The sequence below is a fragment of the Syngnathoides biaculeatus genome, chromosome 2 (genome assembly GCF_019802595.1).
Source record: "Syngnathoides biaculeatus isolate LvHL_M chromosome 2, ASM1980259v1, whole genome shotgun sequence".
NCBI classification, from domain to species: domain Eukaryota; kingdom Metazoa; phylum Chordata; class Actinopteri; order Syngnathiformes; family Syngnathidae; genus Syngnathoides; species Syngnathoides biaculeatus.
In genome coordinates this window covers 8,168,779-8,191,949 of record NC_084641.1, presented here as the reverse complement: position 1 = coordinate 8,191,949, position 23,171 = coordinate 8,168,779, and the positions used below count along the sequence as shown (strand labels likewise).

Below are 23,171 nucleotides of genomic sequence, written 5' to 3'. Positions count from 1 at the left end.
CCCTGCGTCTTTGTACTGGCTAATCTAGGCGTCAGCAGCTTTTTGAGGCTTTTGTGCTGACAATAATCACACAGCGCTCCTCTTTTCAATTCATCAGCAACAACAAGGAGGGATCACATGTCCTGATGGAGAATACAGCGACAGAGGAAGACAGTTAAAGTGGCCATCACGTTGCCTGGTTACTGCTTGGTTTGATGGTAAATGCCACAAAATACAACATACACCACTTTTCTTTGTCAATAATTTATTTTCATGTTGCAGTGTGATGGATGGGACAACTAAGCCAGAGGTCAAATCTGGCGCAAGCTGTAATAAGAACAATTAGCCTCATAATAATATTAACAGCAATAATCATTATAAATAAAACCGTATGAGAATGTTCATAATTGTTATCACATCTAAAACTTCAGCTGTGTAGTTTTGGCTGCTGTTAAACATGGCACACATGAGCGTTCCAGTTTTTTGACCCTCATCAATGCCCAGAGTAGAGACACCATTTGATGGGAGACATGAGTGTTAAATACTCACAAACGGGTTTTCATCACTGTAGCCTGTCCTCCCCCATAGCAGGGAGGAGGATGTACAGTAATTGTGAAAAATCCAGGAATCAGCAGAAACAGGAATGATTGTTTTTGTGAATGATCACCTTTCGGTCAAATAAACACTTTGAAACAGCAACTCCACTTTTCACTGAAACAAAAAAGAAATGCCCTTAGGTCTTTTCATAATATTGAATATAAAACAGAAAGCAAACTCCTAATTCCATAATGTTCATGTTGCAAAAGAACATTAAACAAACAAAGCTGCAAACACGCTAAAAAATACAATAGGCTTCATAATGTTAATGTGGCTGGATGTGCCATACTGTCAGAACAAATAGCCATCAAGTCTTGCCACACTGAATGACACAAACAGAATGTAAACGTAGAAGGGAAGTCAAAAGTTTGTGGGAATGCTACGGAGCTTTACTTTTACTAATGAGGAAGTGTGTGTTGGTGTGCATGAGCGTGCATGTGAGTGTGTGCAAACGTATGTACAAAGGAGGAAAGCAAAAAATACAGAACCATCACTTTTTTCCCCTCATAAATGTCCATGACACTTAAAAACATACACAGTAAAAAGATCTTTATATATATTATCTTCTTTATTTCTAGTTGGTTCCATTCAGTCTGCAAAAGGATGAAGAACATGCATGGACGGGCAAAGAAAAGGAACATCTTTAAGTGCAACTCTCATTTGTTTCTTGCGAGCATCAAGAAGAATGTTGTCTTTGTCCATAACAAACTTCTCTTCGCATATCGAGGTCCATCACGAGCATCAGCGAACAACAATTTCAAATAACTTTAACCTTAGTCGTGACGGTCCGGGATAGCTGGCCGGGGTTCCCGCTTCCTCCCTGTCAGTCAGTCATGCAGGAGTTCCTGGAGGCAGTTTGGGGACTTGAAAGTTTCCGGGACTTCGCTGTCAAGCTTGCAGATCACCTTGTAGATTGCTTTCTTCCATGACGGGTCAGCATCTTTGCCGGCCACGATGGCATTGAAGAACTCACGAAGAGTCACTTGGGCCACCTCGAGAAATCGATCAGGAACCTGGAAGACCAAAAATATTTTCCTAGATCTGTTTCTGACCACACTTTCTATTGTTGTAACTGCACCCACATGCCTTTGTAAACAAGATGACTTCTTGCGTGTCTGTATGTTCAGATGGATGCTTTTCTTTTTCAAGACCAATGGCAGACTACGTCCTTTTCACATGATGCAAGTGTGTGTGTCTCTGTGTGTGTGTGTGTTCGTAACAAGCAGAATAACTCATACACTCAAACATACACACGCATCCACGTTCTTTTGTTTTTTTTACTCTTTTCCCGGGGGCAAGAACATAAGACACTAAACAACCTGACAAGCTTGCTCTCCCTTTCCTCCACCTTTTTATTTTTCGTTTTTGCATTGTGATGTACACACATTCACACACACGCACACACACATGCACACACACACCCACGCGCAAACATGCTGACTCCTCCAGACAAGGTGCGTGCTCCTAGACACCACGGCAAAGTGTGTAGTAACTCTGTCACACGTGGCAGGACACGCCAAGGTTAGACGCCACCAGAACGGATGGATTGCCCCCACCACACACACACACACACACACACACACACACACACACACACACACACACACACAAATGTGCACTAAATGATTCCCTAGACTCTTGTAGACTACATTCACCCTCTCTCTCTTTTTAGCAGGCCCCTGGAGACCACAGTTGTTTCAATGAGGCCCTCTGTCTGTGTCCTGCCATAGATCGGACTACACAAAAATAATACGTCAGATGAATTAAGTGCTTAGACATTCAAAGCATCTTAGTTAGCAATTAACATGCGCCAAGTCAAAGAAAGATTCTTTTGGTTGGTTGTGTTAATATGCAGATTAAGGAGTGCTGTATGGATTGACAGCTTCATCTTGCCTTCATCCACCTCAAGTGATGCCAGTGTTGCTTTCATCATTAATCTCACGCTGAGGGGAAAGCCATATTAAACTTTTTACTGCCATGCTGAGGAATGTAACCTCTGACATGCTGACCATTGAGATGCACTTTGCTATGGTCATTATTGTTCTGTCATCGTGTGTGTGTTTGTGTGCACGTGTGTGCCCAAAGACAAGCATCTGCTTCCTTTTTCCTCTTTTCAATGGTCTCAACTGTCAGGCCTGCCTTTCGTCATATTCTTCTGTTTTACCATTAGAGTTAAAAAATGTTCTCTTGCTTTGAAATTTCCCACCTCCTCCTTTTTGCAGCAACATTACATAAGTCGCACAACATAAGGATATCAAAAGCTAAAAAAAAATCAGCATGTTTCAGGGAATCATGCTTAGGTTTGATTGACATTGTCACATGTTTCGGGAAATATACAGAAATATGTTCAAGTACTTTTGCTTTTCACAAATTGACATTTGTATTCCGAAACATTTGTAAGGGACAGTATATTGCAATCATTTTTAACCACAGATCTATTGTCATTAGTTTTGGTTATTGTTACTTTGCCAAGGTGCCCGTTATGGCCAGCGGGTAGACATAAAGAAATAGTACAAATTGGATGTGGAATTCCCGATACTTTTCGAGGGTTTCCCACCAGTTTAATGGCTAATGAATCATTAGTCGCAGCATCACTACATGGACAGTGGTTAAGGTTGTCTTGTCTTTCAAGGAAGGGTCTGCGTTCTGAGATTGACTATGTGTGGGTCAGCGAGGAGGACAATAGCCTGGGTCATCTGACCGAGAAGCGGCAGACCACTCGTATCACATGACAGCGGCTCAAGGCCACGTCTTTGTTTAGCGGGCCTATTGTCAAAGCTGAGGAGACAGCTGCGGAGGGGAATCACTGTGTAAACACACACACACAGGAAGCTCACACACCAACACAGAAACCGTCCCCTCGTGACTCCTCATGGCTCTGTGACAAAGACGGTGCCTTCTTCTTCTTCGTCCCAACTGGAAGACACTTGGACATGCGCGCACATGCACGTACGCATTCTCCAAGCTCATCGCTATATTTATAGTGACAGAAACTGGCAGGTGGCGTTGTCTGCAGTGTGGTCTGCTCTCTGTCCAGCAGCACCACAGACTCAGTCTTTCATTTTCTTATCCTCATTCCTTCGGAAACTTTGGTTATTGAGGAGCTCATTTGCATCAGTGACTAACTGGGGATTTTGTAGCAATGGTGGCCTTAATTAAGTGACTAAAGTAAATAACAAACCAGACTGCATGATAGTGCTGAGCAACCGTATTTGTTTTGAGCTGTGGGGATTACATGAAAGAATCCTGCCACTGTTAGAATGGGCCTCTGTGAACGGACCAGGGCCTCTTGGCCTGGGAAATAGGAAGCAAGACGAGTGAATGGATGAATAAGATGAGAGGAACAACGAAAGAGTAAAGTAACAGCGAAAGGCATGAGGTTGAGCCTTTCATGTGGCACAGTGCTTATGAAATTTGATAGTCCTGAAATGTGAGCTCCCCATGCCACCTCCAAGGTGTGTATGTGTCTCATATGAAGTCAAAGGGCAGAATTTGTAAGTCACCACACCCAGTCTTCAAAAGGGGGTCTTTCAGTTCATCACAAATGAATATCTGCGTATCCATGTGTACAAGAACACGTGTTCCTGTGTGCATCGTTTGCCACAAATAAAAGTACTTCAAATTGTCAAAATGTTTTGTTACAAATATGTAAACATGCATGTATGTATTTTTACACTTGGCTGTATCATGTTTCTGTTGTGACCTGCAAAGTGCCACCTCTTGAGTTGCTTACATTTGCCCATTGTGCAAATATTTTACAACTCTTAAAAAGCTTGTGCAAGTTCAGGATGTCATGCCCAGTGCTTCTGGCAGACTTAATGGAGACTCGTCAATCTGTTTCCAAAAAAAAAAAAAAAGTAAGTAAAAAAGAAACATTTCTCTTCCTCTTGGCAGCGGCTAGAAGCTGACACCTTCCCCCGAGTGTCCTGGCAAAGAAAATCCCTCTGTCTCTTTTTGTTTTTGGAAGATGAGACTATTCCCCATTACCTTTCCTTTTCTCTCACCAGACCCCCCCCCCCCACGCCTCCCTCATTAGCCGGCGGCCGAGCTGTAATTAGGACAACATACTTCCAGAGAACGGGCAGTGAACGACGGTTGGGGGTTGGCCGGTGGGGAGGTTGTGTATGGAGGGGATTCAGGAGCAACGTGATGTGTATAAGAAAGAAGAGTTTAAAAAAAAAAAAAGGTAAAATGTGGGTGGAGAAAAGACAAGGAAGAGATGTGGACACGAAGGTGTAATCATTATTCCACCAAACTATAGCAAGGTAATTTATTTTAATGTGGAATGCATGAATGATACCAAAAGTTAACTGTGTGATGCTAAACTAGATGTCCATGTTGTTCTAACCAGGCGACGGACATGTGAGCAGAGAGGAGATAGCTGCTAAAGATGAATGAGCCTGATAACCGATGAGGAGGGCAGAGTAAGAAGGACAATGGGGGGAGGGGATGGAGGGCTGACGAGGGACAAAGCAAGGTGGAACCGTGATGCTAAATTTGGCTAAAAGGAGAAGACTCCTGTGCGCGACGGAGACTTGCTGAATCGGCCGTGGTTCCGGTTTCACGCCTCCAAGCTTGACAAAGAGAGAGAGTCCCTGACCAGTAATGTTCCCTCAGGGCAGACAAAACGAAGGAGGCAGGTGAAGGTGGATGCAGACAGGAAAAGAGTCAAACATAAGGCAGGGAAATTTGGGACACTTTTCATACCTTTTTTGGTGGTGGGGCTCTTTCATAGAACTTGTTAAGACATCAGTTTCAGCTTTATCTAAATAAAGGTCAAATGGCCAAACTCACGAGTTTTTATAAGAGGCTCTTCGAAAGGAATCCTTAAGCACCTGAGCCAAGATAATCCATCGACTAAAAAGAAGACTCCTCAATGAACTCATAATCAATGATTACCATGTGTGGCAGAAGTCACTTGACTCCAGTTATACAAAATTCTAAAAGCAAAGTGTTGTCTCCTCAAGCTTCTTTTCAAGTTGAATAAAAGTGTATTTTTCCTTTCGTGCCTACACGCTAATGGGCGTCTAAATGCTGCTGATGTTGTGTCAGAGTTTAAAGGCCCTGAGGTCCACTTAGACTAATATTGGGAGAAGAGAAGTGAGGGGAGAACGTGACTTCTGCAAATCGCTTTGACAAGGACACCCACGCCTTGAGCGGCGTCCTCTTTCGCATCGTCGAACACACACAAACACGCTACAACGTACACACCTCAGCAGAAAATCGGGAGGTGACTGTTGCGCTGTGAACAGCTGACTTGGAGGGCGTTTGCTCAAGCCAATTTGTGTAAAACATTTGCCCCGATCTACTCTCTTTAATTCAGACTGGGTATCATTCAGAAGCACATACTGTATTTACTCTTACCCATATGAACACTTTCTCAGAGTAAGGTTGCATTGGGACTGGAAGTATTGGTTCACTTGCCTGAGAACCACAGTATGCATGTAGCTTGGGTTCAGTTCTCACTCTGTGGCAGTGTTGGGGCTTTTCCTTCTCTCTATGTGCCCTGTTGTTTGATTGCCCAAAATAGCTGGACTAGAGTTCAGTTTACAGTGACTCTGAAGCACTTTCGGAATTGCAGAGATGTATTGGGACCAGTGGAGCATTTAGGAACACCCCTGCTACGTCAATCATATTTCATCGGATGTATTTTAAAATTTATGGAATCTCAAGTGTACATATTCATTTTTATGTTTTTTTAATGTGTGTAATTTTTCATTTTGATTTCAACACCAATCTTGGATATAATTTTAAAATCAATGTGGTTCTTTCATTGACATGGTAAAATAATACCCAAATGGTTGAAGTTGGGTTAGATTGATGGAAGCTGATTATTGTAAAAACATTACTGACATTCAGAAGAAAAGTTAACTCAGTTCTAGTTCATATATTTATTATTACTATTAATAATAATTGTTATAACTATTATTAATAATAATCATAATAATTATTATAACTATTATTAATAATAATCATCATGGTCACTGATGGTGTAGTGGTACGCTTGCCTGACTTTGGTGCAGGCAGCGTGCGTTCAATTCCCACTCAGTGACCGTATCTATATGTGCCCTGTGACCGACTGCCGGCCTTTCAATCAAGGTTAGCTGGGTTTGGCTTCAGCTCTCCTCTGAACAAGTTGAGGATAAGTGGCTTAGAAAATGGATGGATCGATATATAATAATGGCGGACAGGGTTTCAAATCCCAGCCTTGCCGACAGAGCGTTTGCATGTTCTACCCGTACCAGTCTGGGTTTTCTCCGGGTACTCTGGATTCCTTCCACATCCCAAAAACATGGTAGGCTAAATGAAGACTCTAAATTGTCCATAGTTGTGAATTTGAGTATGAATTCACATTTGAAAAATGTGAGTGACTGAAAATGGAATAATGGGAATTCCACTGGGGAATTGTTATCCATCCATTTTTCCATATATCGTCACTAGGGTTGAGGGCGTGCTGGAGCCTATTCCACCTGACTCTGGTGGGGAGTGGGGTGCCATCTGAACTGGTCGCCAGCCAATCGCTGTGCACATATTAATAAACAACCATTCACACTCAAATTCACAACTATAGACAATTTAGAGTCTTCAGTTAACCTACCGTGCATGTCCGCAGATATAAAGTTACGGGTGTGGTCCACCAGTCATGCCCGCAGATATAAAGTTGCGGGTGTGTGTTCTGTTTGTAATTATAAGTGTACCCCTTTAAGAGTGGAGGGGGCGGTGTCAGGTAAACAAGGAAGTAGAAGTAGGCTGAGCAGCAGCTCGTTGTTATAGAAAACGTGTGCTTCTGTGTTTAAAAAAAAAAAAGACATCAGCTTGTGGTTCGCTGCGCTGGATCGGCACTGAGTGTGTGCGACAAGTGGGCATTGGCGCAGCATAGAGGGAACTTTGGTCAAGGCTACACAAAATAAGCGACATCTTTCAATATCTTTGTATTTCTACTCGTAACAAATTTTACTTGCGTGATTTTTCGTGCTACTGTTGATATTTGCAAGTGCGATGGGGCGCAAGTGCATACGCGGCTGTCAAATCCCACTGACTGCATTTTAGTGTGGTGTACATTATGCATTGGGACAAGTCACAACAACAACAAAGGCTGTACTTTTGAATGTGACTTTGTGGCATTGCTTAGTGACTTTCTTACAATGCTTAAAGAACTGACATAGTGACAAGACAGTTGTGTGTCAATGAACCTTTGCTTACCTCAAAGTCATTGGCTTTGTTGTAGTGCATGTTGAGCGCCCGAAAGAGTTCAGCGTCGCGGCCCACTGCAAGGTCCTCGACGGCTGTCACACCCTCATTGATGGCCTGCCGGGCATACTTTTCCATCTGGATGTAGTAGAACTCTCGGAAATTGCTGAACCACTTGATCAGCTGGGAGGTGATGCAGCGGTTGAACTGCAAAAGTGGAGAGGTCAGAAAAGGTCCAATGAAAGTCATCACAGGGAGCGAAAGCAAGTTTGTGACACTGAACAGTAATTGGCTGACTGACTATGTGAACCTTGGAAACACAGTGGGAGCCTAGTGAATGTGTACGTGTGTGTGCCTGTGTGTATATGTTGCAAGGTGGAAAAACAACTTTGAAGCAGAGCTCAAGCTTTGGATGGTTACTTCGAAGACATCTTTGTGCCAGTAGGGCATGCAGGGATGTCACTGGGATGGAGGTGTAGCAAGCAATGGTAATGGGAAAGAGATTTGTTTACTACTTCACCTAGGAGTTGGTTACACAAATCATGCGAGGGGAAACTGTGTGTGTGAGACACAAAAAGAGTGCAATATATGCGTAACGTGTTATTCATCAAATGCTATGTTGCAAAAATATGTAAATCAATAATTATCTTGGGGGCGGCACAGTGGATCAGTTAGTAAAGCGTTGGCCTCTCAGTTCTGAGGTCCTGGGTTCAATCCCGGACCGGCCTGTGTGGACTTTGCATGTTATCCCCGTGCCCGTGTGTTTCCTCCGGGCACTCCAGTTTCCTCCCACATCCCAAAAAACATGCAACATTAATTGGAAACTCTAAATTGTCCCTAGGTGTGATTGTGAATGTAACTGTTTGTCTCTATGTGTACTGCGATTGGCTGGCAACCAGTTCAGGGTGTGCCCAGCCTCCTGCCTGTTGACAGCTGGGATAGGCTCCAGCACTCCCCGCGACCCTTGTGAGGATAAGGGGCTAAGAAAATTGATGAATGGATGACTAATTATGATGTTCTTTGCTGCAGTACCATGGTTGGCCATTACACCCTGGAGATCAGGAGTCCAGTGGAACTTGAGTTCAATTCGCTCTCCAAGTTATTTGTACGGTGGATCCCTGCATTTTTTCCACCTCACCGTTTGTAATCTATTTGTATATCCCCATGATCTTATTTATATTTTTTTCTTGAGCCCCCATCTATAGTCAGGTGTCAAACAAATCTTCGTGGAAATTATAATGAGCATCAATTATTTACAGATTTTTCTCTATTTACTGACAGCCTGGTCCCTATGCGACATGAAAACAAAACCATACAGCTGTAATTCAGATCATTACTTCACAGTGAGATTAATTTAATTGTCATTGATCTGTTACAGTTTAAAAACATTTTACGTTTCTAAATAAAAATAGTGTTTGCATTATACAAGACAGAATAACACCTAAGAAAACAGATTGTATGGAATTAACTCGTGCTGTCTGTACAGCATATCTCTGCAGCCGAGCTATGTGACTGCCCAAAAGTGACCAGTTGGCGTACTTGTAATTCAATGGACTACTGTAGTCAAACATTCCAGACACACACATTGTGAAACACCAATATGCCCCCCTTCACCAACTCAAATTTAGCTCTTCCTGATCACCGCTCTCCGCGGGAGACGAGAGGCGACAAATTGCTGAGCGTGAGGCATGCCACTTTGTGTTTGCAACCAAAAGAGGGAAATGGAGCAGCATCAGAAAAAAGTGTCAAGTGATGCTTGCACCCCCACCCCAGACACCTTTCTCACATGCATGCCAGAATGGCAAACTTTAAGAACTGCATGTGCTGCAGCTTGGCACATTTTGAGGGAAGACTATTTGAATGTGCACAATAAACATCATGGTCTCTTTAGACTGTTATTTTTTGCTACTGTATAGAATTGATACACTAACCTTAGATATGCGCACTGTTGCTGGCTGACGTACACGTATATGCACTCAGTGCACTTTTAATGAAGCTTAACATTATCATCTTTAGATAAACGTAGTTGATTTGCTGTTAAAAAGTGAGCAAAATGCAAGTTTGAGTTTCATGACCAGGTCATTATTCAGTAAATGTATTTTCAAGTGAAAATACATTTGAACTCATTGAAGCATCTAACATTTGTGTTAAACAGTGAAAAGATAGATAAATCTATCAGATTATGATAAATGGGCCTTTATTCATATCGTGCTCCTCTACCTTCAAAGTACTCAAAGCGCATTAGCACTGTCGTCTCATTCACCTGCTGATGCTGCTGCATCAGGGGAAACTGGGGTTTCATTATCTTGCTCAAGGATACTTGGGCATGATCATAAAGCCTGAGGCTTAAACCCCTAACTTTTGGGTTGAGAGAAGACACATCAAGGTGAGCCATGCTGCCCCATAAATAGTGTTTGGTTTGTGTTCATGTCTTAATTGATCAATTAAGATGGACTGAGACTTATTGGTGAAAGACAACACAACTCTGCTGTCAGGGTTCAATTTTAGGGCCCTTGCTTTTCTCTTCGTATTTGCTGCCCCTTGGTTCTTCTTGAAAAAAGATGATATATCCTCCTCTTGCAATGTTGATCACAGATTGACAGGACAATGTCCCACAGAAGAAGTTTTTTTTTTTTTTTCAAATTTATTCATGTTTTGAAGACATTAAAGTCTGGATGGGCTTGGACTTTTTAAATTTGAGACAAGAAAACAGGATGATGACTGACACTGGTCCCCAACCTCTGAGGTTGTTGAGATTCTTAATTAGCTTGAGTCAAAACCCATTTCGTCATCTTGATTGTTTAAATAATTGGTAATAATACTGGTGCTGGTTCACATCCTAATCATGCCAAATTGGCTGTGTAACTCCAATTATCAGAAAGGAAAAGAGGCGAACAGGACACAAATTCATTCCAAAACGAAACAAACTCAGGCAGCCTCTCAAGGAAGCGTGTCAAGAATAACGGCACTGACTGTGTATGGACGGGTTTATAACCCTCTCTGACAGGAAACTTGGGTGTGAGATGAAGAGTGAGTGTCAAATTAATCCACCTCCCGTCCAATTTTAATAAGGCCTTAATTGCTCTGGCATACCCTCTCAAGACAGGATGGGGACAACCTTGAAGTCTTCATGCTCACATGTGAGTGTCTCCTCAGAAGGAGAGGACTATTAGCCCTGTGTGTGTGTGTGTGTGTGTGTGTGTCTGTGGGTGCGTGTTTGTGCATACAGTATGTGCGACAAAACAGCCGTGCGCTCCAACCCACTTCCCACAGCATGCTCGGCTGTGAGGCTCATCTTTAAGAACTGCTTTCCCAGAGACAAGTCCATTCAACTCCAATTAGTGTGAGCCATTCAGGGTCCTAATTCCCTTACAGTGAATCTGCCTGATCCTCCGCACACATGCTACTTATTGTTCCCTCGGAGGGAGGGGCGGCATGGCAACGAAAGCGCGAACGAGACACTGACCCGGATTTTGAAAATATGATAATAATGAGGGCGATGAATGCAATGGGACAATGAAACAACACATAATAAAGTAAAAGGACAGCCTGGCTCATCACAAATAGGATTAGCTATGGTTCAATTTATATTAAACGAAATCATATCCTCCCTTAGATACATATGCCAGATTAACATGGCTTATCTGTCAATTAAAACCAAAAGTAACAATAAATCATTATTTGCATAAATTTTTAATATACAGTAATGGATGCTTTTGTTAAAGGAAGAAGAGGCCAAACATTTTTTTTACATTTTTTTTTTGCTCCTCAATCATTGCAATTATTAAACAGACTAAGCCTGGATGATAATTCATTTAAATCTGTCCCTTTTCAAAATATGAGGTATTGAAAGTGAACAGTGTCACTGATAATGTAATGTAAAATGTGCCTCCCGCGACATTTAATTTTTTTAATGTTTTTAGCATAACCATTAAAAGTAAACACATCAGACACCTCATTAGGTACATTTGCAAAAATCCAACAGCATCCATTCCAATAGCCCTCTTGTGATGGATATCATTAGTTTAATTTAATAATGTTTATTACTGTGATTGTCGCGAGCAGTAGTGCATCTTGGACTATACTGCATTATAACCACTAAACACTTTGTTGAAATCATAGTTCCCCGACTATATAAAATCTGAACCTTACAATCTGTGTAAAGGTATGATTTCCATACAGTTATTGCATGAAGTCTCACTACTATGTGTGCATGATACTCTAATGTAGTAGCCAGTGAATGGTATTTTATCAATTGTCAATGTGTGCGCTAGCGTGTTTCCAGTATGTGTGCGTTTATAGTTAATGGGCCATCAGTCTCAGTCACACACACATGAGCAGCAGGTGAGCTTAGTAACCTTGTGTTTGCCTAGCAACCCCATGTCCCGGCGACCCTTGTTACCATGGCAGCCAACGAGGATGTGGCACTGCCTGAAGGAAGTGGTCATGGCAGATATGAGCCACAGGGCAGCTGGTGTGTGTGCGTGTTGTGTGTGTGTGTGCGCGCGGGGGCTTGCATGCGTGCACACGCACACTCATTTGAATGCGACGTCCCGGATCCGCGAAGGAGCCGTATGCTCTTTTTGCAACAAAACACATCGCAGGCTGTAAACACAAAACAATCAGCGGCTTTGTTTTAAAGCTGCCGTTATTGTAATTTGTTTATGCCCCACTCCCCCCCCCCCTTCACCCCGTGCACTCCCGCTGTCGTTTTCTCAGAACCATCCACCCCCACTACACACAGACCTTCCATCTTTGTTTCTGTCAGTTAAACTCAACTTTAGTTAATTCACATTTTTTTCCTTCTTCTACTATTATTAGTATTACTATTTCTATTTCACTTACTGGGCTAATCTGTGATCCTTTGATGCCTTATCTTTGGAAATGTGTGTTGATAGGACAATTAAAGTTCTTGAATCCTTAAATTCATTTTGTCATATTGTATGTTTTATATTTGCCTTAAAAACAAGTGAGGTGCTTGTGAAAGTGAAAGGCTTGTGTGTTTCAAAGGACAAGATAAGAGGTTGAGGTCACCATGGGGGAAGGTCTGGTACCCCTCTCCCCACCATCACATACACCCACCATTGCCCAGTGAAGGCCGATTAAGGCCAGAAACTCTTAATTGTGCTCCAAAGATGTGACAGACTGGAGTACCCATCTGCGTCATGCACACGTTTGCGCAAATGCTCACAGTATAATATAAATAAACCAAATACGCACACGTACACTAATGGCGTACAAAATGCATGATGGATTATTATGGCATCACGTACCCGCACACCTGACCTCCTTCACAGCTAAGCCTGGAGCCTTTATATTTCCAATTGTTTTTTGTTTTTTTTTTTCTTACAAGTTTCAATCTCGACTGAACAAATGGCTGCAAATGAAATTAGAGAAACACAAAGGCTCGGCTGCTCACCTTGACATCAGAGAAGAAGATTTTAAGCATGTTGGAGGAAGGATAACGAGTGTAGAAGAACATGAGCTTGGCCTTCTTCAGGTGGTTGGGGGACAGACCCTCTTGGGTCTGGACAGAAAAGTTAAGGTGCCAACAAGCAGAGTTTTACTGAGGAGGGTATGCCCCAACGCAAGCATTATTTATCATATATACAGCTCTAGAAAAAGTAGGTACCAAGGCAGATTCAACAAACAAAAGAAAAAGATGACTTCTAAATCAAGGATGGACTTTGTAGCCAATGCTGTATTCTATGCTCTAGTCACTATCATAAAGGTGTTTACACACTTGAGTTTCTTCAGTTCTGAATGAAAATTTGTTGGCGTGGACTCATAAAATTGGTTGCAGTTTTTTTTCCCCAGAGCTGTGTATATTATTATGATTATTGTAGCTATTGTAATTCATTTTCACCAAATGACAAAACTGCTGCACGGATTTACTGAGTGGAGATGTGGCACTCCAGTAGTAAAAACTGTACACTCTGATAAAGCATTGCTTTGGATGGTGCATCACAATATCACAGAATGGAACATTTGCAGATAAATGCGTATTAATAAATGATTTGAAACCATTGTGACATATAACCTCTATAATTCAAGTAAAAAAGGGGCACAATATTTTGGGGAAAAAAATAACTGTTGGTATCATTTTAACACTCCCCTAAAATACATGACAGGGAAAAAAAAATGATTTAAGATACACATAGCCATCATCTTGCAATACCACAATCATTCCTGTTTATCTAATCTGCTCTGCACCACTATGTAGAAACCAGAAAAATAAGAATTGTGGAGACCTTGGTTGCGCTGTGATGGTCGGTGTGTGCTTGTTTGTGTGTTCGTGTAATACATGTAAGTGCGACAGCTGTGCCCTACTACTCTGCCATTTTGCCACCACATTAACGGCCCTATAATCTATCAGTGAAGATGAGGCAATCAATGCAACCCCCTGCAAGGTCAATTAGCGCGTGCGTGCATGCACACACATACACAAACCCCAGAGGCCCAATATGGGCGCAAATAGGAGAAAGAAGATAGCGAAGTATAACGAAGGAAGAGAAAGCAGATATTTGTCTTTTTAGTCCGGCGATTTATTTCACTTCAATCGTCTCCATTCGGTTGGCTTTATGTGGTTTATCACAAATGAGTCTGAACCCTTCTTGAAACTGGAGTTGAGTCATGCTCAGTCATCCATCATTCATTCAGCTACAAATAACGCTCGTTAACATCGAGTGATACCATTACCTGTTTAACATTCATGCCAACCTGTCACTGTGGGGTGAGGAGTACATTGGATCATACGTATGTGCCTCTGATGCATGTTTTCGTCTAACAGAACACAAATATGTGCTAATGGTGAGATGAAGCGATGAAATGTGTGTGCACAAAGGTCACTGATAGCGACCGATGCTCCTTTCTTCTCTTCTGTCTCTTTATTGTGTGTTGATTGTGATGTGTCTTTTGTGAATGATTCACCGCATCAGCTGTAACATGACCTTGCAGTCAGGTGTGTGTGTAGGTGGGTGGGGGCAAGTTTCGAAGCAACGAATTGGCGGGGTGGGGGGGGTGCAAATTCATAAATGAATGGAGTACATCTGTTCAGCTGCGCACAAAGGATTATCGATACACAGACCTGTGTTTATGTGTGTATTTATGTCAACACATCCTCCAAATGATCACTTTGCCTTGGAAGCTAATGACACTTGTCAAGGTTTATAGTTCTGTTTCATTTTAAATTGTAAGGATGAGATTGATTAATTGATTCCTTAATTTTTTTGGACTCCATCTTCTGTTTTACTTTTCACATGACATTTTACCAATGTGTACCTTAAGTTCGTGACATTTTCTGAAAATTGTTGAAACTTATCTCTGTTTTTTTCCACTTTAGAAAAACAGAGTTAATGGCAAATCTTTGAAAAACTAACATTTTCAATCAATACTTTTACTTTCTGAATAATTGTAAAATAATTTTGGAGCTACACAAACAGCAGGATCAAGAGGTATGATCAAGTATTCCTCTTTTTTAATTAAAGCAACATCTAAATTAGCTTTGAAGCACGACTGAGATCAAATCATTGTAACTGCAAGGAATTCTCTGTTTGCAAGGTTCAAAGTCTTATTTCCCTCCTCACTTTGTTCTTCAAACCGTGTGTTCTTGTCCCTGTTTGCATGCGTGTAAATGTGACTGCGTGAAGGCCTCTCCATATGAAAGGTTAGGAATGAAAAGATAAACAGCTACCTGCAAGCACCTGTCTGCACGCACGCTCCCAGAAAGGGCGAGCGTGCATGTGTGTGTGAAAGTGAAAGGAGTGAATGCACACACAGCTGCTGAGCAGCCGAGCGTAGCGGCCAACGAATCAAAGTGTAGGAGGAACTCAAGGAGGAAGACGGCATGCTAAACGTGGACACCTTTTGAAAGCTTGCATCAATGACGTGGAGCGTCTTTTACTCTCTTTGAAACACAATTTGCTTTGAGGTGTTGTACACGAGGTGTTGACCCAAAGTCGCCCCCCCACCCACTTGCTTTGAGCGTTTAAACGTACAAAGTCTGTGTGATAAAAGCGAGTTAACGGCACAAGAGTGAGCGTGAGCTGCGCAGGCTCAAAAGAAGTTGAGAGAGCAGCGCGCTCCCTGTTTAATCTTCCCCGCTCTTGCAAGACCCGCCGCACCTCGTTTCATCTTCACGTCTTGCCACAGAAACATGAGGGACCCAATTAATGAGGACTAATTGATATTAAAGACTTTGTGCCAATGGGTGTCGGCAGCTGCCACCCCCAAGACATCTCTCGCATTAGCGTACATCTTCATAGTCTTGCAGTGAAAAGGATACAGTGCTGCTTGAGTATGGTGAGATTTCTGCCATATCTGCCAGGTCGCCACATTCAGACTTGATGAGAGACAGCGACAAACCTTCGGGGCCGTGTTGACCCGGGGAGCTTTGCCTGTTATGGTGGTGACCGAGGTGGCCTCCTCCAAGGGTAGCCATTTTGGTTCTCAGGCTTACCGTTTCATGGGTCATGTCCATGGAATCTGGGGAGGAGTGAACGTGGTGGTGGTGGTCCTTGGGCCCAGGGGTATACCCTGTCCCTCCACCATGCGATCCGAGAGGGCTGTGGAAGGGATAGCCCATGAGCGGGAGAGGGAAGGGGTGGCGAAAGGATGGAGGGCTGAACCCAAGAGTGGCTGTGAGAGGGGAGGGGTGGAGTGGGGGATGGTGGGAAGGTGGAGGTGGAGGAGGAGGAGGTAGAGATGGGTTGGCATTCTCTTCGCCTGCGCCGCCGCTGCTGCCGCCACTCTTTCGCACCACCAGCGGCAGTGCCTCCGTTTGATCGTTGGATGTCGGCACACCGCTTAGTCTGCCGTTCAGACCGTTGAACGAGTCCAGTGGGGTCGGCACTATTATGTCGCTGAAGCAGTGTAGCCTCGGATTGGAGGAGTGATAATTGGAAGTGGGGCTGCCATCATTGTGAAGACTGAGGGCAAAAGCACCACCGCCAAAACGAGGGTCCGGGGTGAGGGAAGGGAGCGGGCCAAAAGGCAGGGGGCCAGAAGAGGATGAGTTGGAAGAAGAGGAAGGGGCAGCTGGCGTGCTGTGGCAACCGTGATGGTGGCTGACGGCCTGCTTGGGCGATGCGAAGCCTTTAACGACTGTGTCAACAACCTGCGAGACGGCGCAATTGAGCTCCTGCTTCAGTGTCTCCGCTAACTGCCTCCCCCCTTGCCTCTTGATCATACTCTCCCCATTCCTCTCATTCTCCTCCTCCTCCACCCTCCCCACCGCATCTTCCTCAATTTCTCGATCCATCAAGGCCTGTTGCCGCAGTAGGGCTCGGGCCCGGTCGAGGAACAAGCCCGGGTCCAGCTCTGAGAGTTCATCATGGCGGCAGCGCCCTCTGTCCCTGTGCCTCTCCTCTAGGCCATCAGAGCGAATACTGTCCTCAGACAGGTTACCGTCTTCATCCCTCTCGCCGCCTCCGTCCAACCTGCCACCCTCACGGTCTTCCTCTTCCTCTTCTGTCTCGGAATCGTAGATCTGGTAGAACTTCTCCTGGAGTTGGCGCAATTGCTTCTAAACAGGGAAGAAGCAGAGAGTAATTAAAATATTGAGTTGATGTCAGAGGTGGATGACTGGTGGTGACAGCGTACATTTGAAAGCTGATTTTTTTTCTACTGTACATCTTACTGTCAAAATATGCTTGTTACTTTTTTCAACCTAAGCAGATGATAACTCAACAGATGTGAATAAAAAGAAAGGTCAGCTCCAGTTGAGCTTTGGATTTGTTGTAGGTCGATAGATCAAGATCTTGGTGTTTTACAGAAAAAAAATTGGACCGCAGTGACATGATTTGGAGAAGCAGGATATTCCTCTTCAATGGCCTCATTAGTTAATAAAAGAGGGGTTGTGCCAAGATTTCAAAATGGGTATTTTAACTGTCAGTAAAAATGATTTTGTACTTGCTATTTTTTTTTATTGATATACATTTATTTCATAGCAATGCCTTTTGACTTCTGAAGTAGAGGAGTGGAATCAGTAATTACACTTTAATTCATCCTTTTTTATTTTTTTTTCAATTGTTTTTATTTTATTTACACAAGTGTTTGTTTTTCTACTGGGTGACCCACCTGCATGTCTTCCAGTTGCAGTTTGAGCTGTCGCCTCTCCTCCTGCCGCTGCTCCTGCCTGGAACACACCAGCTGCGTAAAGCTGTGCTGCTGTTGGGGCAGGCGCTGCTTCCTCTTGTTCTCCCGGTACACTTCTCCGGCACTGACCCCTCCCACCCGCGAACCGGGAGAGCCAAGGAGGGAAGAGGCGCAATCGCTTCGCCTGTGGCCGTGACCATTGCCGTCGCCTCTGTGCCCGTTATTGTTGTCGCGGTTGCTTTCCTTGCTGTGGTCATTACCGGTGGGCCGGACAAGCGGTGAGTGACTCATACCGCGGATGATATTTTCCACCCGTGCCCGCTTCGCCTGAAGGTGTTCATCCGACAGCCTGTCTAAGTCAAATGTGGAGAAGGACAGCGGCTGAGTGTGGGAATTGAGGTTGGAAGGAGGTAGCGGTCGTCCGAATGACGGCTGGGCCGAAGGGAGCGGTCCCGGTGAAAGGCAGTTCGACGAGCTGTCTCGGTCCTGGGAGGAGGAATTGCTGCAAGCATCCTCAGCCTGGATTTCTGAGCCGCCACTGGACAGAGTGCCACTTCCCTGAAAAAGACAACCGATATATGCAATTACGGATTGGCTGATTTCTTGAGGGCAAGAAAAAGTATCTCACTGCACATTTAGTACATTTTATTCTGGATCTTTTCATGGGACAGCACAGAAGGAATGAATGACTCTTCAACAGTGTAAAGTGGTCAGTGGACAGATTGTATGATGGTGTAAATGTACTGTTCCCTCACGATAACTCTACACAGGTCAGTTAACGTCCAAACCACTAGCAACAAAAGTGAGTACACCCCTGAAAACGTAGAAATTGGCTCCTGGTAGGAATTTTGTCTCAGTGCTACATCGTTGTCTATATTGATTTATTTGGGTTCAAAATAAAACAATCACATGATAATTAACAGGTACCTGGAAGCCGGAGTCACTCGCCCCATTTTTCACCATATTGTTCTTGAGGAGCTGTGAGATGATGGTTGCCCCGGTGAAAGGCATCATGGCATCCTCATACGAGTTGGCCCTTTTCAGTAACTTTCTCAAAACATTGGATTTTTCCCCAGTCCCGTTGCTATCGCTGTGGCCTCGGCCAACTCGCGAACAATCTCTATCCTGATCGGGGCTATGCGATTGGTTCATGCGGTCGAGTAGGATCCCCGTGACACTGCCCACAGTCCGTTTCACACCGATGTCCACTCGACGGCGCTTGGTCTGCCTGGTTAGGAGCCCGGCGCTGTCATGATCAGGCATCACGCAGGGCGGCTATACTGACCATTACCAGGCCTCCTCTCAAAGGCACTGAATCCCTGTGGAGGGGACACACGGTTAACAGCTATTAATCCATTTTTATACCACTTGTCCTCATTCAGCTCGCAAGTTAGCTGAACTGAAAATTTTTGTACTAACTTTGCGGCAAATGTGGGGTACACCCAAGCCTAGACTGTTCACCACCCATTTTCAGGGCACATATTTGGACAAATAACCACTCACTCGTATTTACACCCATGCACAATTTTGAGTCTTTATTTGTCCTAGAATGGATGTTTTTTTTTTTTAATGTTTGATATGATAACCACCGTGTTGCCTCAGTTAACAGCTAATATCACTTGATTTAGTGTCTCTAGTGTTTTATGATGTATCATTATGACTAACATCATGAAAGATTTAATAATCTCATTGTATGTTAAAAAGCATTCATATTTTCACAAACTTGTAGAATTCTTATCACTCACAAATGTGTTTAAAAGCAACATTCTCTCAGATTCGTGCGTCACAACATAAAATGCATGGGAAACAGCAGCTATGAAATAAAAGCAAACACATATTTATACATATACATACACGCACACATACAGGACGGTATGGGATTAAGGGGAAAATAGAAGTACTTGGAATTAAAAAGGAAACATCCTATAAAAACAGAGAAAGGCTCAAATAGCAATCCTTCGAGCGCGAGCTCTTTCCCAAGCGTTCATCGAGCTTCTGCACAAGTGAGAAACTTTCAAAGCAGTTTGTCATAAAGCGAGTGGATGTGTGCGTGTGTCCGACAATAAGCAAACTCACACGCTCTTTGTCTAAACTACTGGCTCGCTTACACTCTTGAATCAGTCACTTGCACTTTCTCTCGGCCGCGCACACACGCGCGCACGACACTACTCTTTGTATGTGTGAGGTTCCGCTTGCTCTCTTTAAGCCTTCATGTAGATGGGGGGGGGGGGGGAACAATGTGTCACTTTTCATGACTTTGAAAGCATTTGCGAAACGGCAGAAGTGTCATCTTGCGTCTTCACCGGGAGTAATTTAGCAGTGTGAAGTACAGATCGCGTTTTAGAATTTGAGACAGAAATCTCATGTCATATCCACTAAAAAGTGAAATCACTTGACGGTAAATTTGAGTGAAATATACTACTTGTTAGTTTTGTTAATTTTAGTCAAGAACTTCATCCGCAATTATCTTAACAAAACAATGTATATCTCTTTGGGACAAAAAAATATTTTCCGGAATGGTTAAAAAGTTCTAAATGACTTCTACCCACACCAACCCACCGCCTCAAACGTTTACTTTGGAACTTGGAACAAACTTCATGTTCCATTCCACTGGGCCTGAGTGGGACGCGCGCACGAGCAACATGCCAGCAGAAATACTTTGGAATATTTTCCATATTTAAACGTTTCCCTGCAAAGTTGCCCACCCAAATATAAACCACTATAAGCACATGACGGCAACACGCGCACAGAACGTCCGAAGGGCGAGCTCACACCTCAGTAAATCAGATTGATTGCGGCGCAAGTTTGCACTCACTTGGTCTTCCTCGGAGTGGGTTCGGCCCAGAAAAGAGAGAGAGAGAGCCTCGGGAGACGGATCCGCTGAGGAGCCGTTGATTGACTGCATGCGCCGAAGCGGGGATGAGAGTGTGCGCGTCCAGGGCGGACCGGGGAAGGCGCACGTGAGACGGACAGATTGAAAGTGAGAGAGAGTGGGAAGCAGAGACAGAGAGAAGCGAGAGGGAGAGAGGGAGAGAGGCAGAGAGAGAGAGAGAGAGAGAGAGAGAGAGAGGAGAGAGAGAGAGAGAGAGACCGCTTGCCTCCGCAAAGGACAACCAATGTTGGGGGTACCGCGCCCGCACCGGGCCGGTCCGCCACTTTCCGCACGCGAGTCGTCTGAGCGACAGACTACAAGACACCACGCAAGAAGCGCCCAGAAGAGCGAGGAAGGGACGCCAAGACGCTGCGTCACGCGAGGCAACGCCCCCACCTGACCAATAAGGAAGAGGAACCCGCACAGCCGGCTTTTATTTAAGAGGAGCCCGGGAGCGCACAAGCGGAGGACGACGACGACGAGGGTAAAACGGAAAGGTTGCCTGCTACACGCGAGGAAAGGCGCCCAAAAATCTCAAGGGAAATAACTGGTTTGTGATCCTGTGTATACGCTTTTGAAATTGTATAGTATGTGGTCACTTATTATCAGGTAAATCGAATCATTTCAGTAGATAAAAGTAATTAAACTCCTCACTCTGTGTGCTTTATTGCAGTGGTAAACATGCGCCGCGGCTTACTCAATTCTAATAAAAGCATGATTTGTATTAAATTGTGTAAGCTTCCTCACTTAAATTGAAAAGACGCGTTTAAGAGTCGCTACGTAACAAAATGTGGCCTTTATGTAAAAACGTCCGAAAAGGGAACAATGAAATCTATGTATTGTCATCATAATAAAATATTAACAAATATTAGAACTTTCTTATTTCCCGCGTGACACTCGGGAGTGAAATACATTTTTCTCGATAATAAAAACAGGAGCCATGGACGGAATTCCGAGCATACAAAATAAATCATAAATGATATGTGTCACATTGTAAAGGGGAAAAATGTAGAATTGTTTTTTTTTGTATGTTTTCTTTCTTTCTTTTTTTTGGCCTGGGTGGGGTGGAAACTGTTCCAAGTGTGAAAGTAGACTTAAGGCTACTCTTGAAAATGTGCCGCTTGAGTAGATCTCGGCCTGTACATTTGAGTTCCAATTTGGCAAATGTGTTGGCTTTTCACCGCGGTTTTGTGCAGAGGAATGTCCTCGTTAAACACGACGACTGTCCTGGGATCACGCACCCGAGCACACATTTCAAATATCAATATAATTATCAGCAGCAGTTGGTCTCGCCCAAACGCACTTTTGTTGTTCAAGTGTTGAAAAGCAAACAAAACTACTTTCCCTCGCGAGGAGTTCGGTGGCACGCAGGTTATCTTTCCACGCAGAGAAAGCGGGCCTCGTCCTCCCCAAGATTTCGGACACGGGGCGCGGAGCTCGTTCCCCAGTTCGCCTTGTGTGCAAACGACGTCAAACGCGTACGAATGATGACATCCACGGTATTGCGATTTTGTCGTGTGCTCTGATTTGTAACTAAAACGCGTGGCTTTTGATTTTCAAGAAAATATGAGGCCAAAATAAAAAGCCTGAGCGTGTGCGTGTGCACTCTGTTGGAAGCAATCCTCTTATGTGCACAAAAGGAGTGGGCAGTGAATTCGCATCTTTTCTTCGTCGGGCAGTAAAATTGCTTAGAGTGATAGATTTAATATCGGGTAAAGTTACAAAATGAATATATAAAGACTGTATCCCATCTAAATCTAGTTTTTCAATATTTGCGGTTTTGTGTTTTACAAGGAAATTTAAAAAAGAATGTGTGCTGTGCTGATTGGTCTGCAGTTTAGTGTGACCTAAAACCCCCAAACACCTGCCTTGGTTTGTACAAACTTCACTTTTTTTTTTTGTACACTATATAACGTGGGGAGACAACAGACCATTTGCAATTACTTGATTCTTCTTTTTTTTTTGGCTCTTCGATACAGCATTTTAAAATGCTTGAAATGTTCAGTTATAGAGTAAATTACGTCACAAAAATGCGAAACCAAAACAATACACTCTGGTTGCCGGCTTTCTCCCACACCCCCAAAACATTTATGGTAGGTAAATTGAAGACTGAATTGTCCTGAGGTATGAAGGGCTGTTTGTGCTGTGTGAGTGGCTGGCAACCAGTCCCGGCTGTACCCTGCCTCTGGCCCAAAGTCATCTGGGATAGGCTTCAGCAAACTCGAGACCATAGTGAGGATAAGCGGTACAGAAGATGGATGGATAGAAATTACTAAATTAATTACACGCTAGTTACACACGAGCATTGTTAAACAATACATTGAAAATGAATCACAATTTTTAATGGTAAAACAAACAAAACAAAGACACTCAAGGCAACTTGCATGAAGTTAATAATTCTGGAATCTGATGCCTTATTTGTCTATTCATGCTTTTT

General features: G+C 43.6%; 1 protein-coding gene across 7 annotated transcripts; it reads right to left on the bottom strand.

The window, feature by feature from the left end:
* Positions 1-260: 260 nt before the first annotated feature.
* Positions 261-21,428, bottom strand: prox1a (prospero homeobox 1a). 7 transcript variants are annotated; one of them, XM_061830350.1, is made up of 7 exons: positions 20,678-21,428; positions 18,790-19,181; positions 17,845-18,420; positions 16,052-17,290; positions 13,187-13,294; positions 7,780-7,974; positions 261-1,589 (listed from the first exon to the last, which is right to left on the bottom strand). In XM_061830350.1, the coding sequence occupies exons 2-7, from the start codon at positions 19,123-19,125 to the stop codon at positions 1,404-1,406; spliced, it is 2,640 nt and encodes an 879-aa protein (XP_061686334.1). In that variant the 5' UTR covers positions 19,126-19,181; positions 20,678-21,428; the 3' UTR covers positions 261-1,403. The 7 variants fall into 7 exon arrangements, with proteins under 7 accessions (XP_061686334.1, XP_061686360.1, XP_061686343.1 ...); XM_061830376.1 differs by lacking the exon at positions 20,678-21,428 and adding an exon at positions 19,971-20,038; XM_061830359.1 differs by lacking the exon at positions 20,678-21,428 and adding an exon at positions 19,939-20,026.
* Between the last annotated feature and the right edge of the window lie 1,743 nt (positions 21,429-23,171).

What these genes read in the sequence shown, in the direction of transcription:
- prox1a (XM_061830350.1), bottom strand. Translation starts at nt 19,125, where the DNA reads ATGCCTGATCATGACAGCGCCGGGCTCCTAACCAGGCAGACCAAGCGC. An exon ending in TGCAACTGGAAGACATGCAG is followed by an intron (nt 17,291 to 17,844) that starts GTGGGTCACCCA and finishes TTCCCTGTTTAG; the next exon opens with AAGCAATTGCGCCAACTCCA. An exon ending in ACAAAGCCAATGACTTTGAG is followed by an intron (nt 1,590 to 7,779) that starts GTAAGCAAAGGT and finishes TTGGTCTTCCAG; the next exon opens with GTTCCTGATCGATTTCTCGA.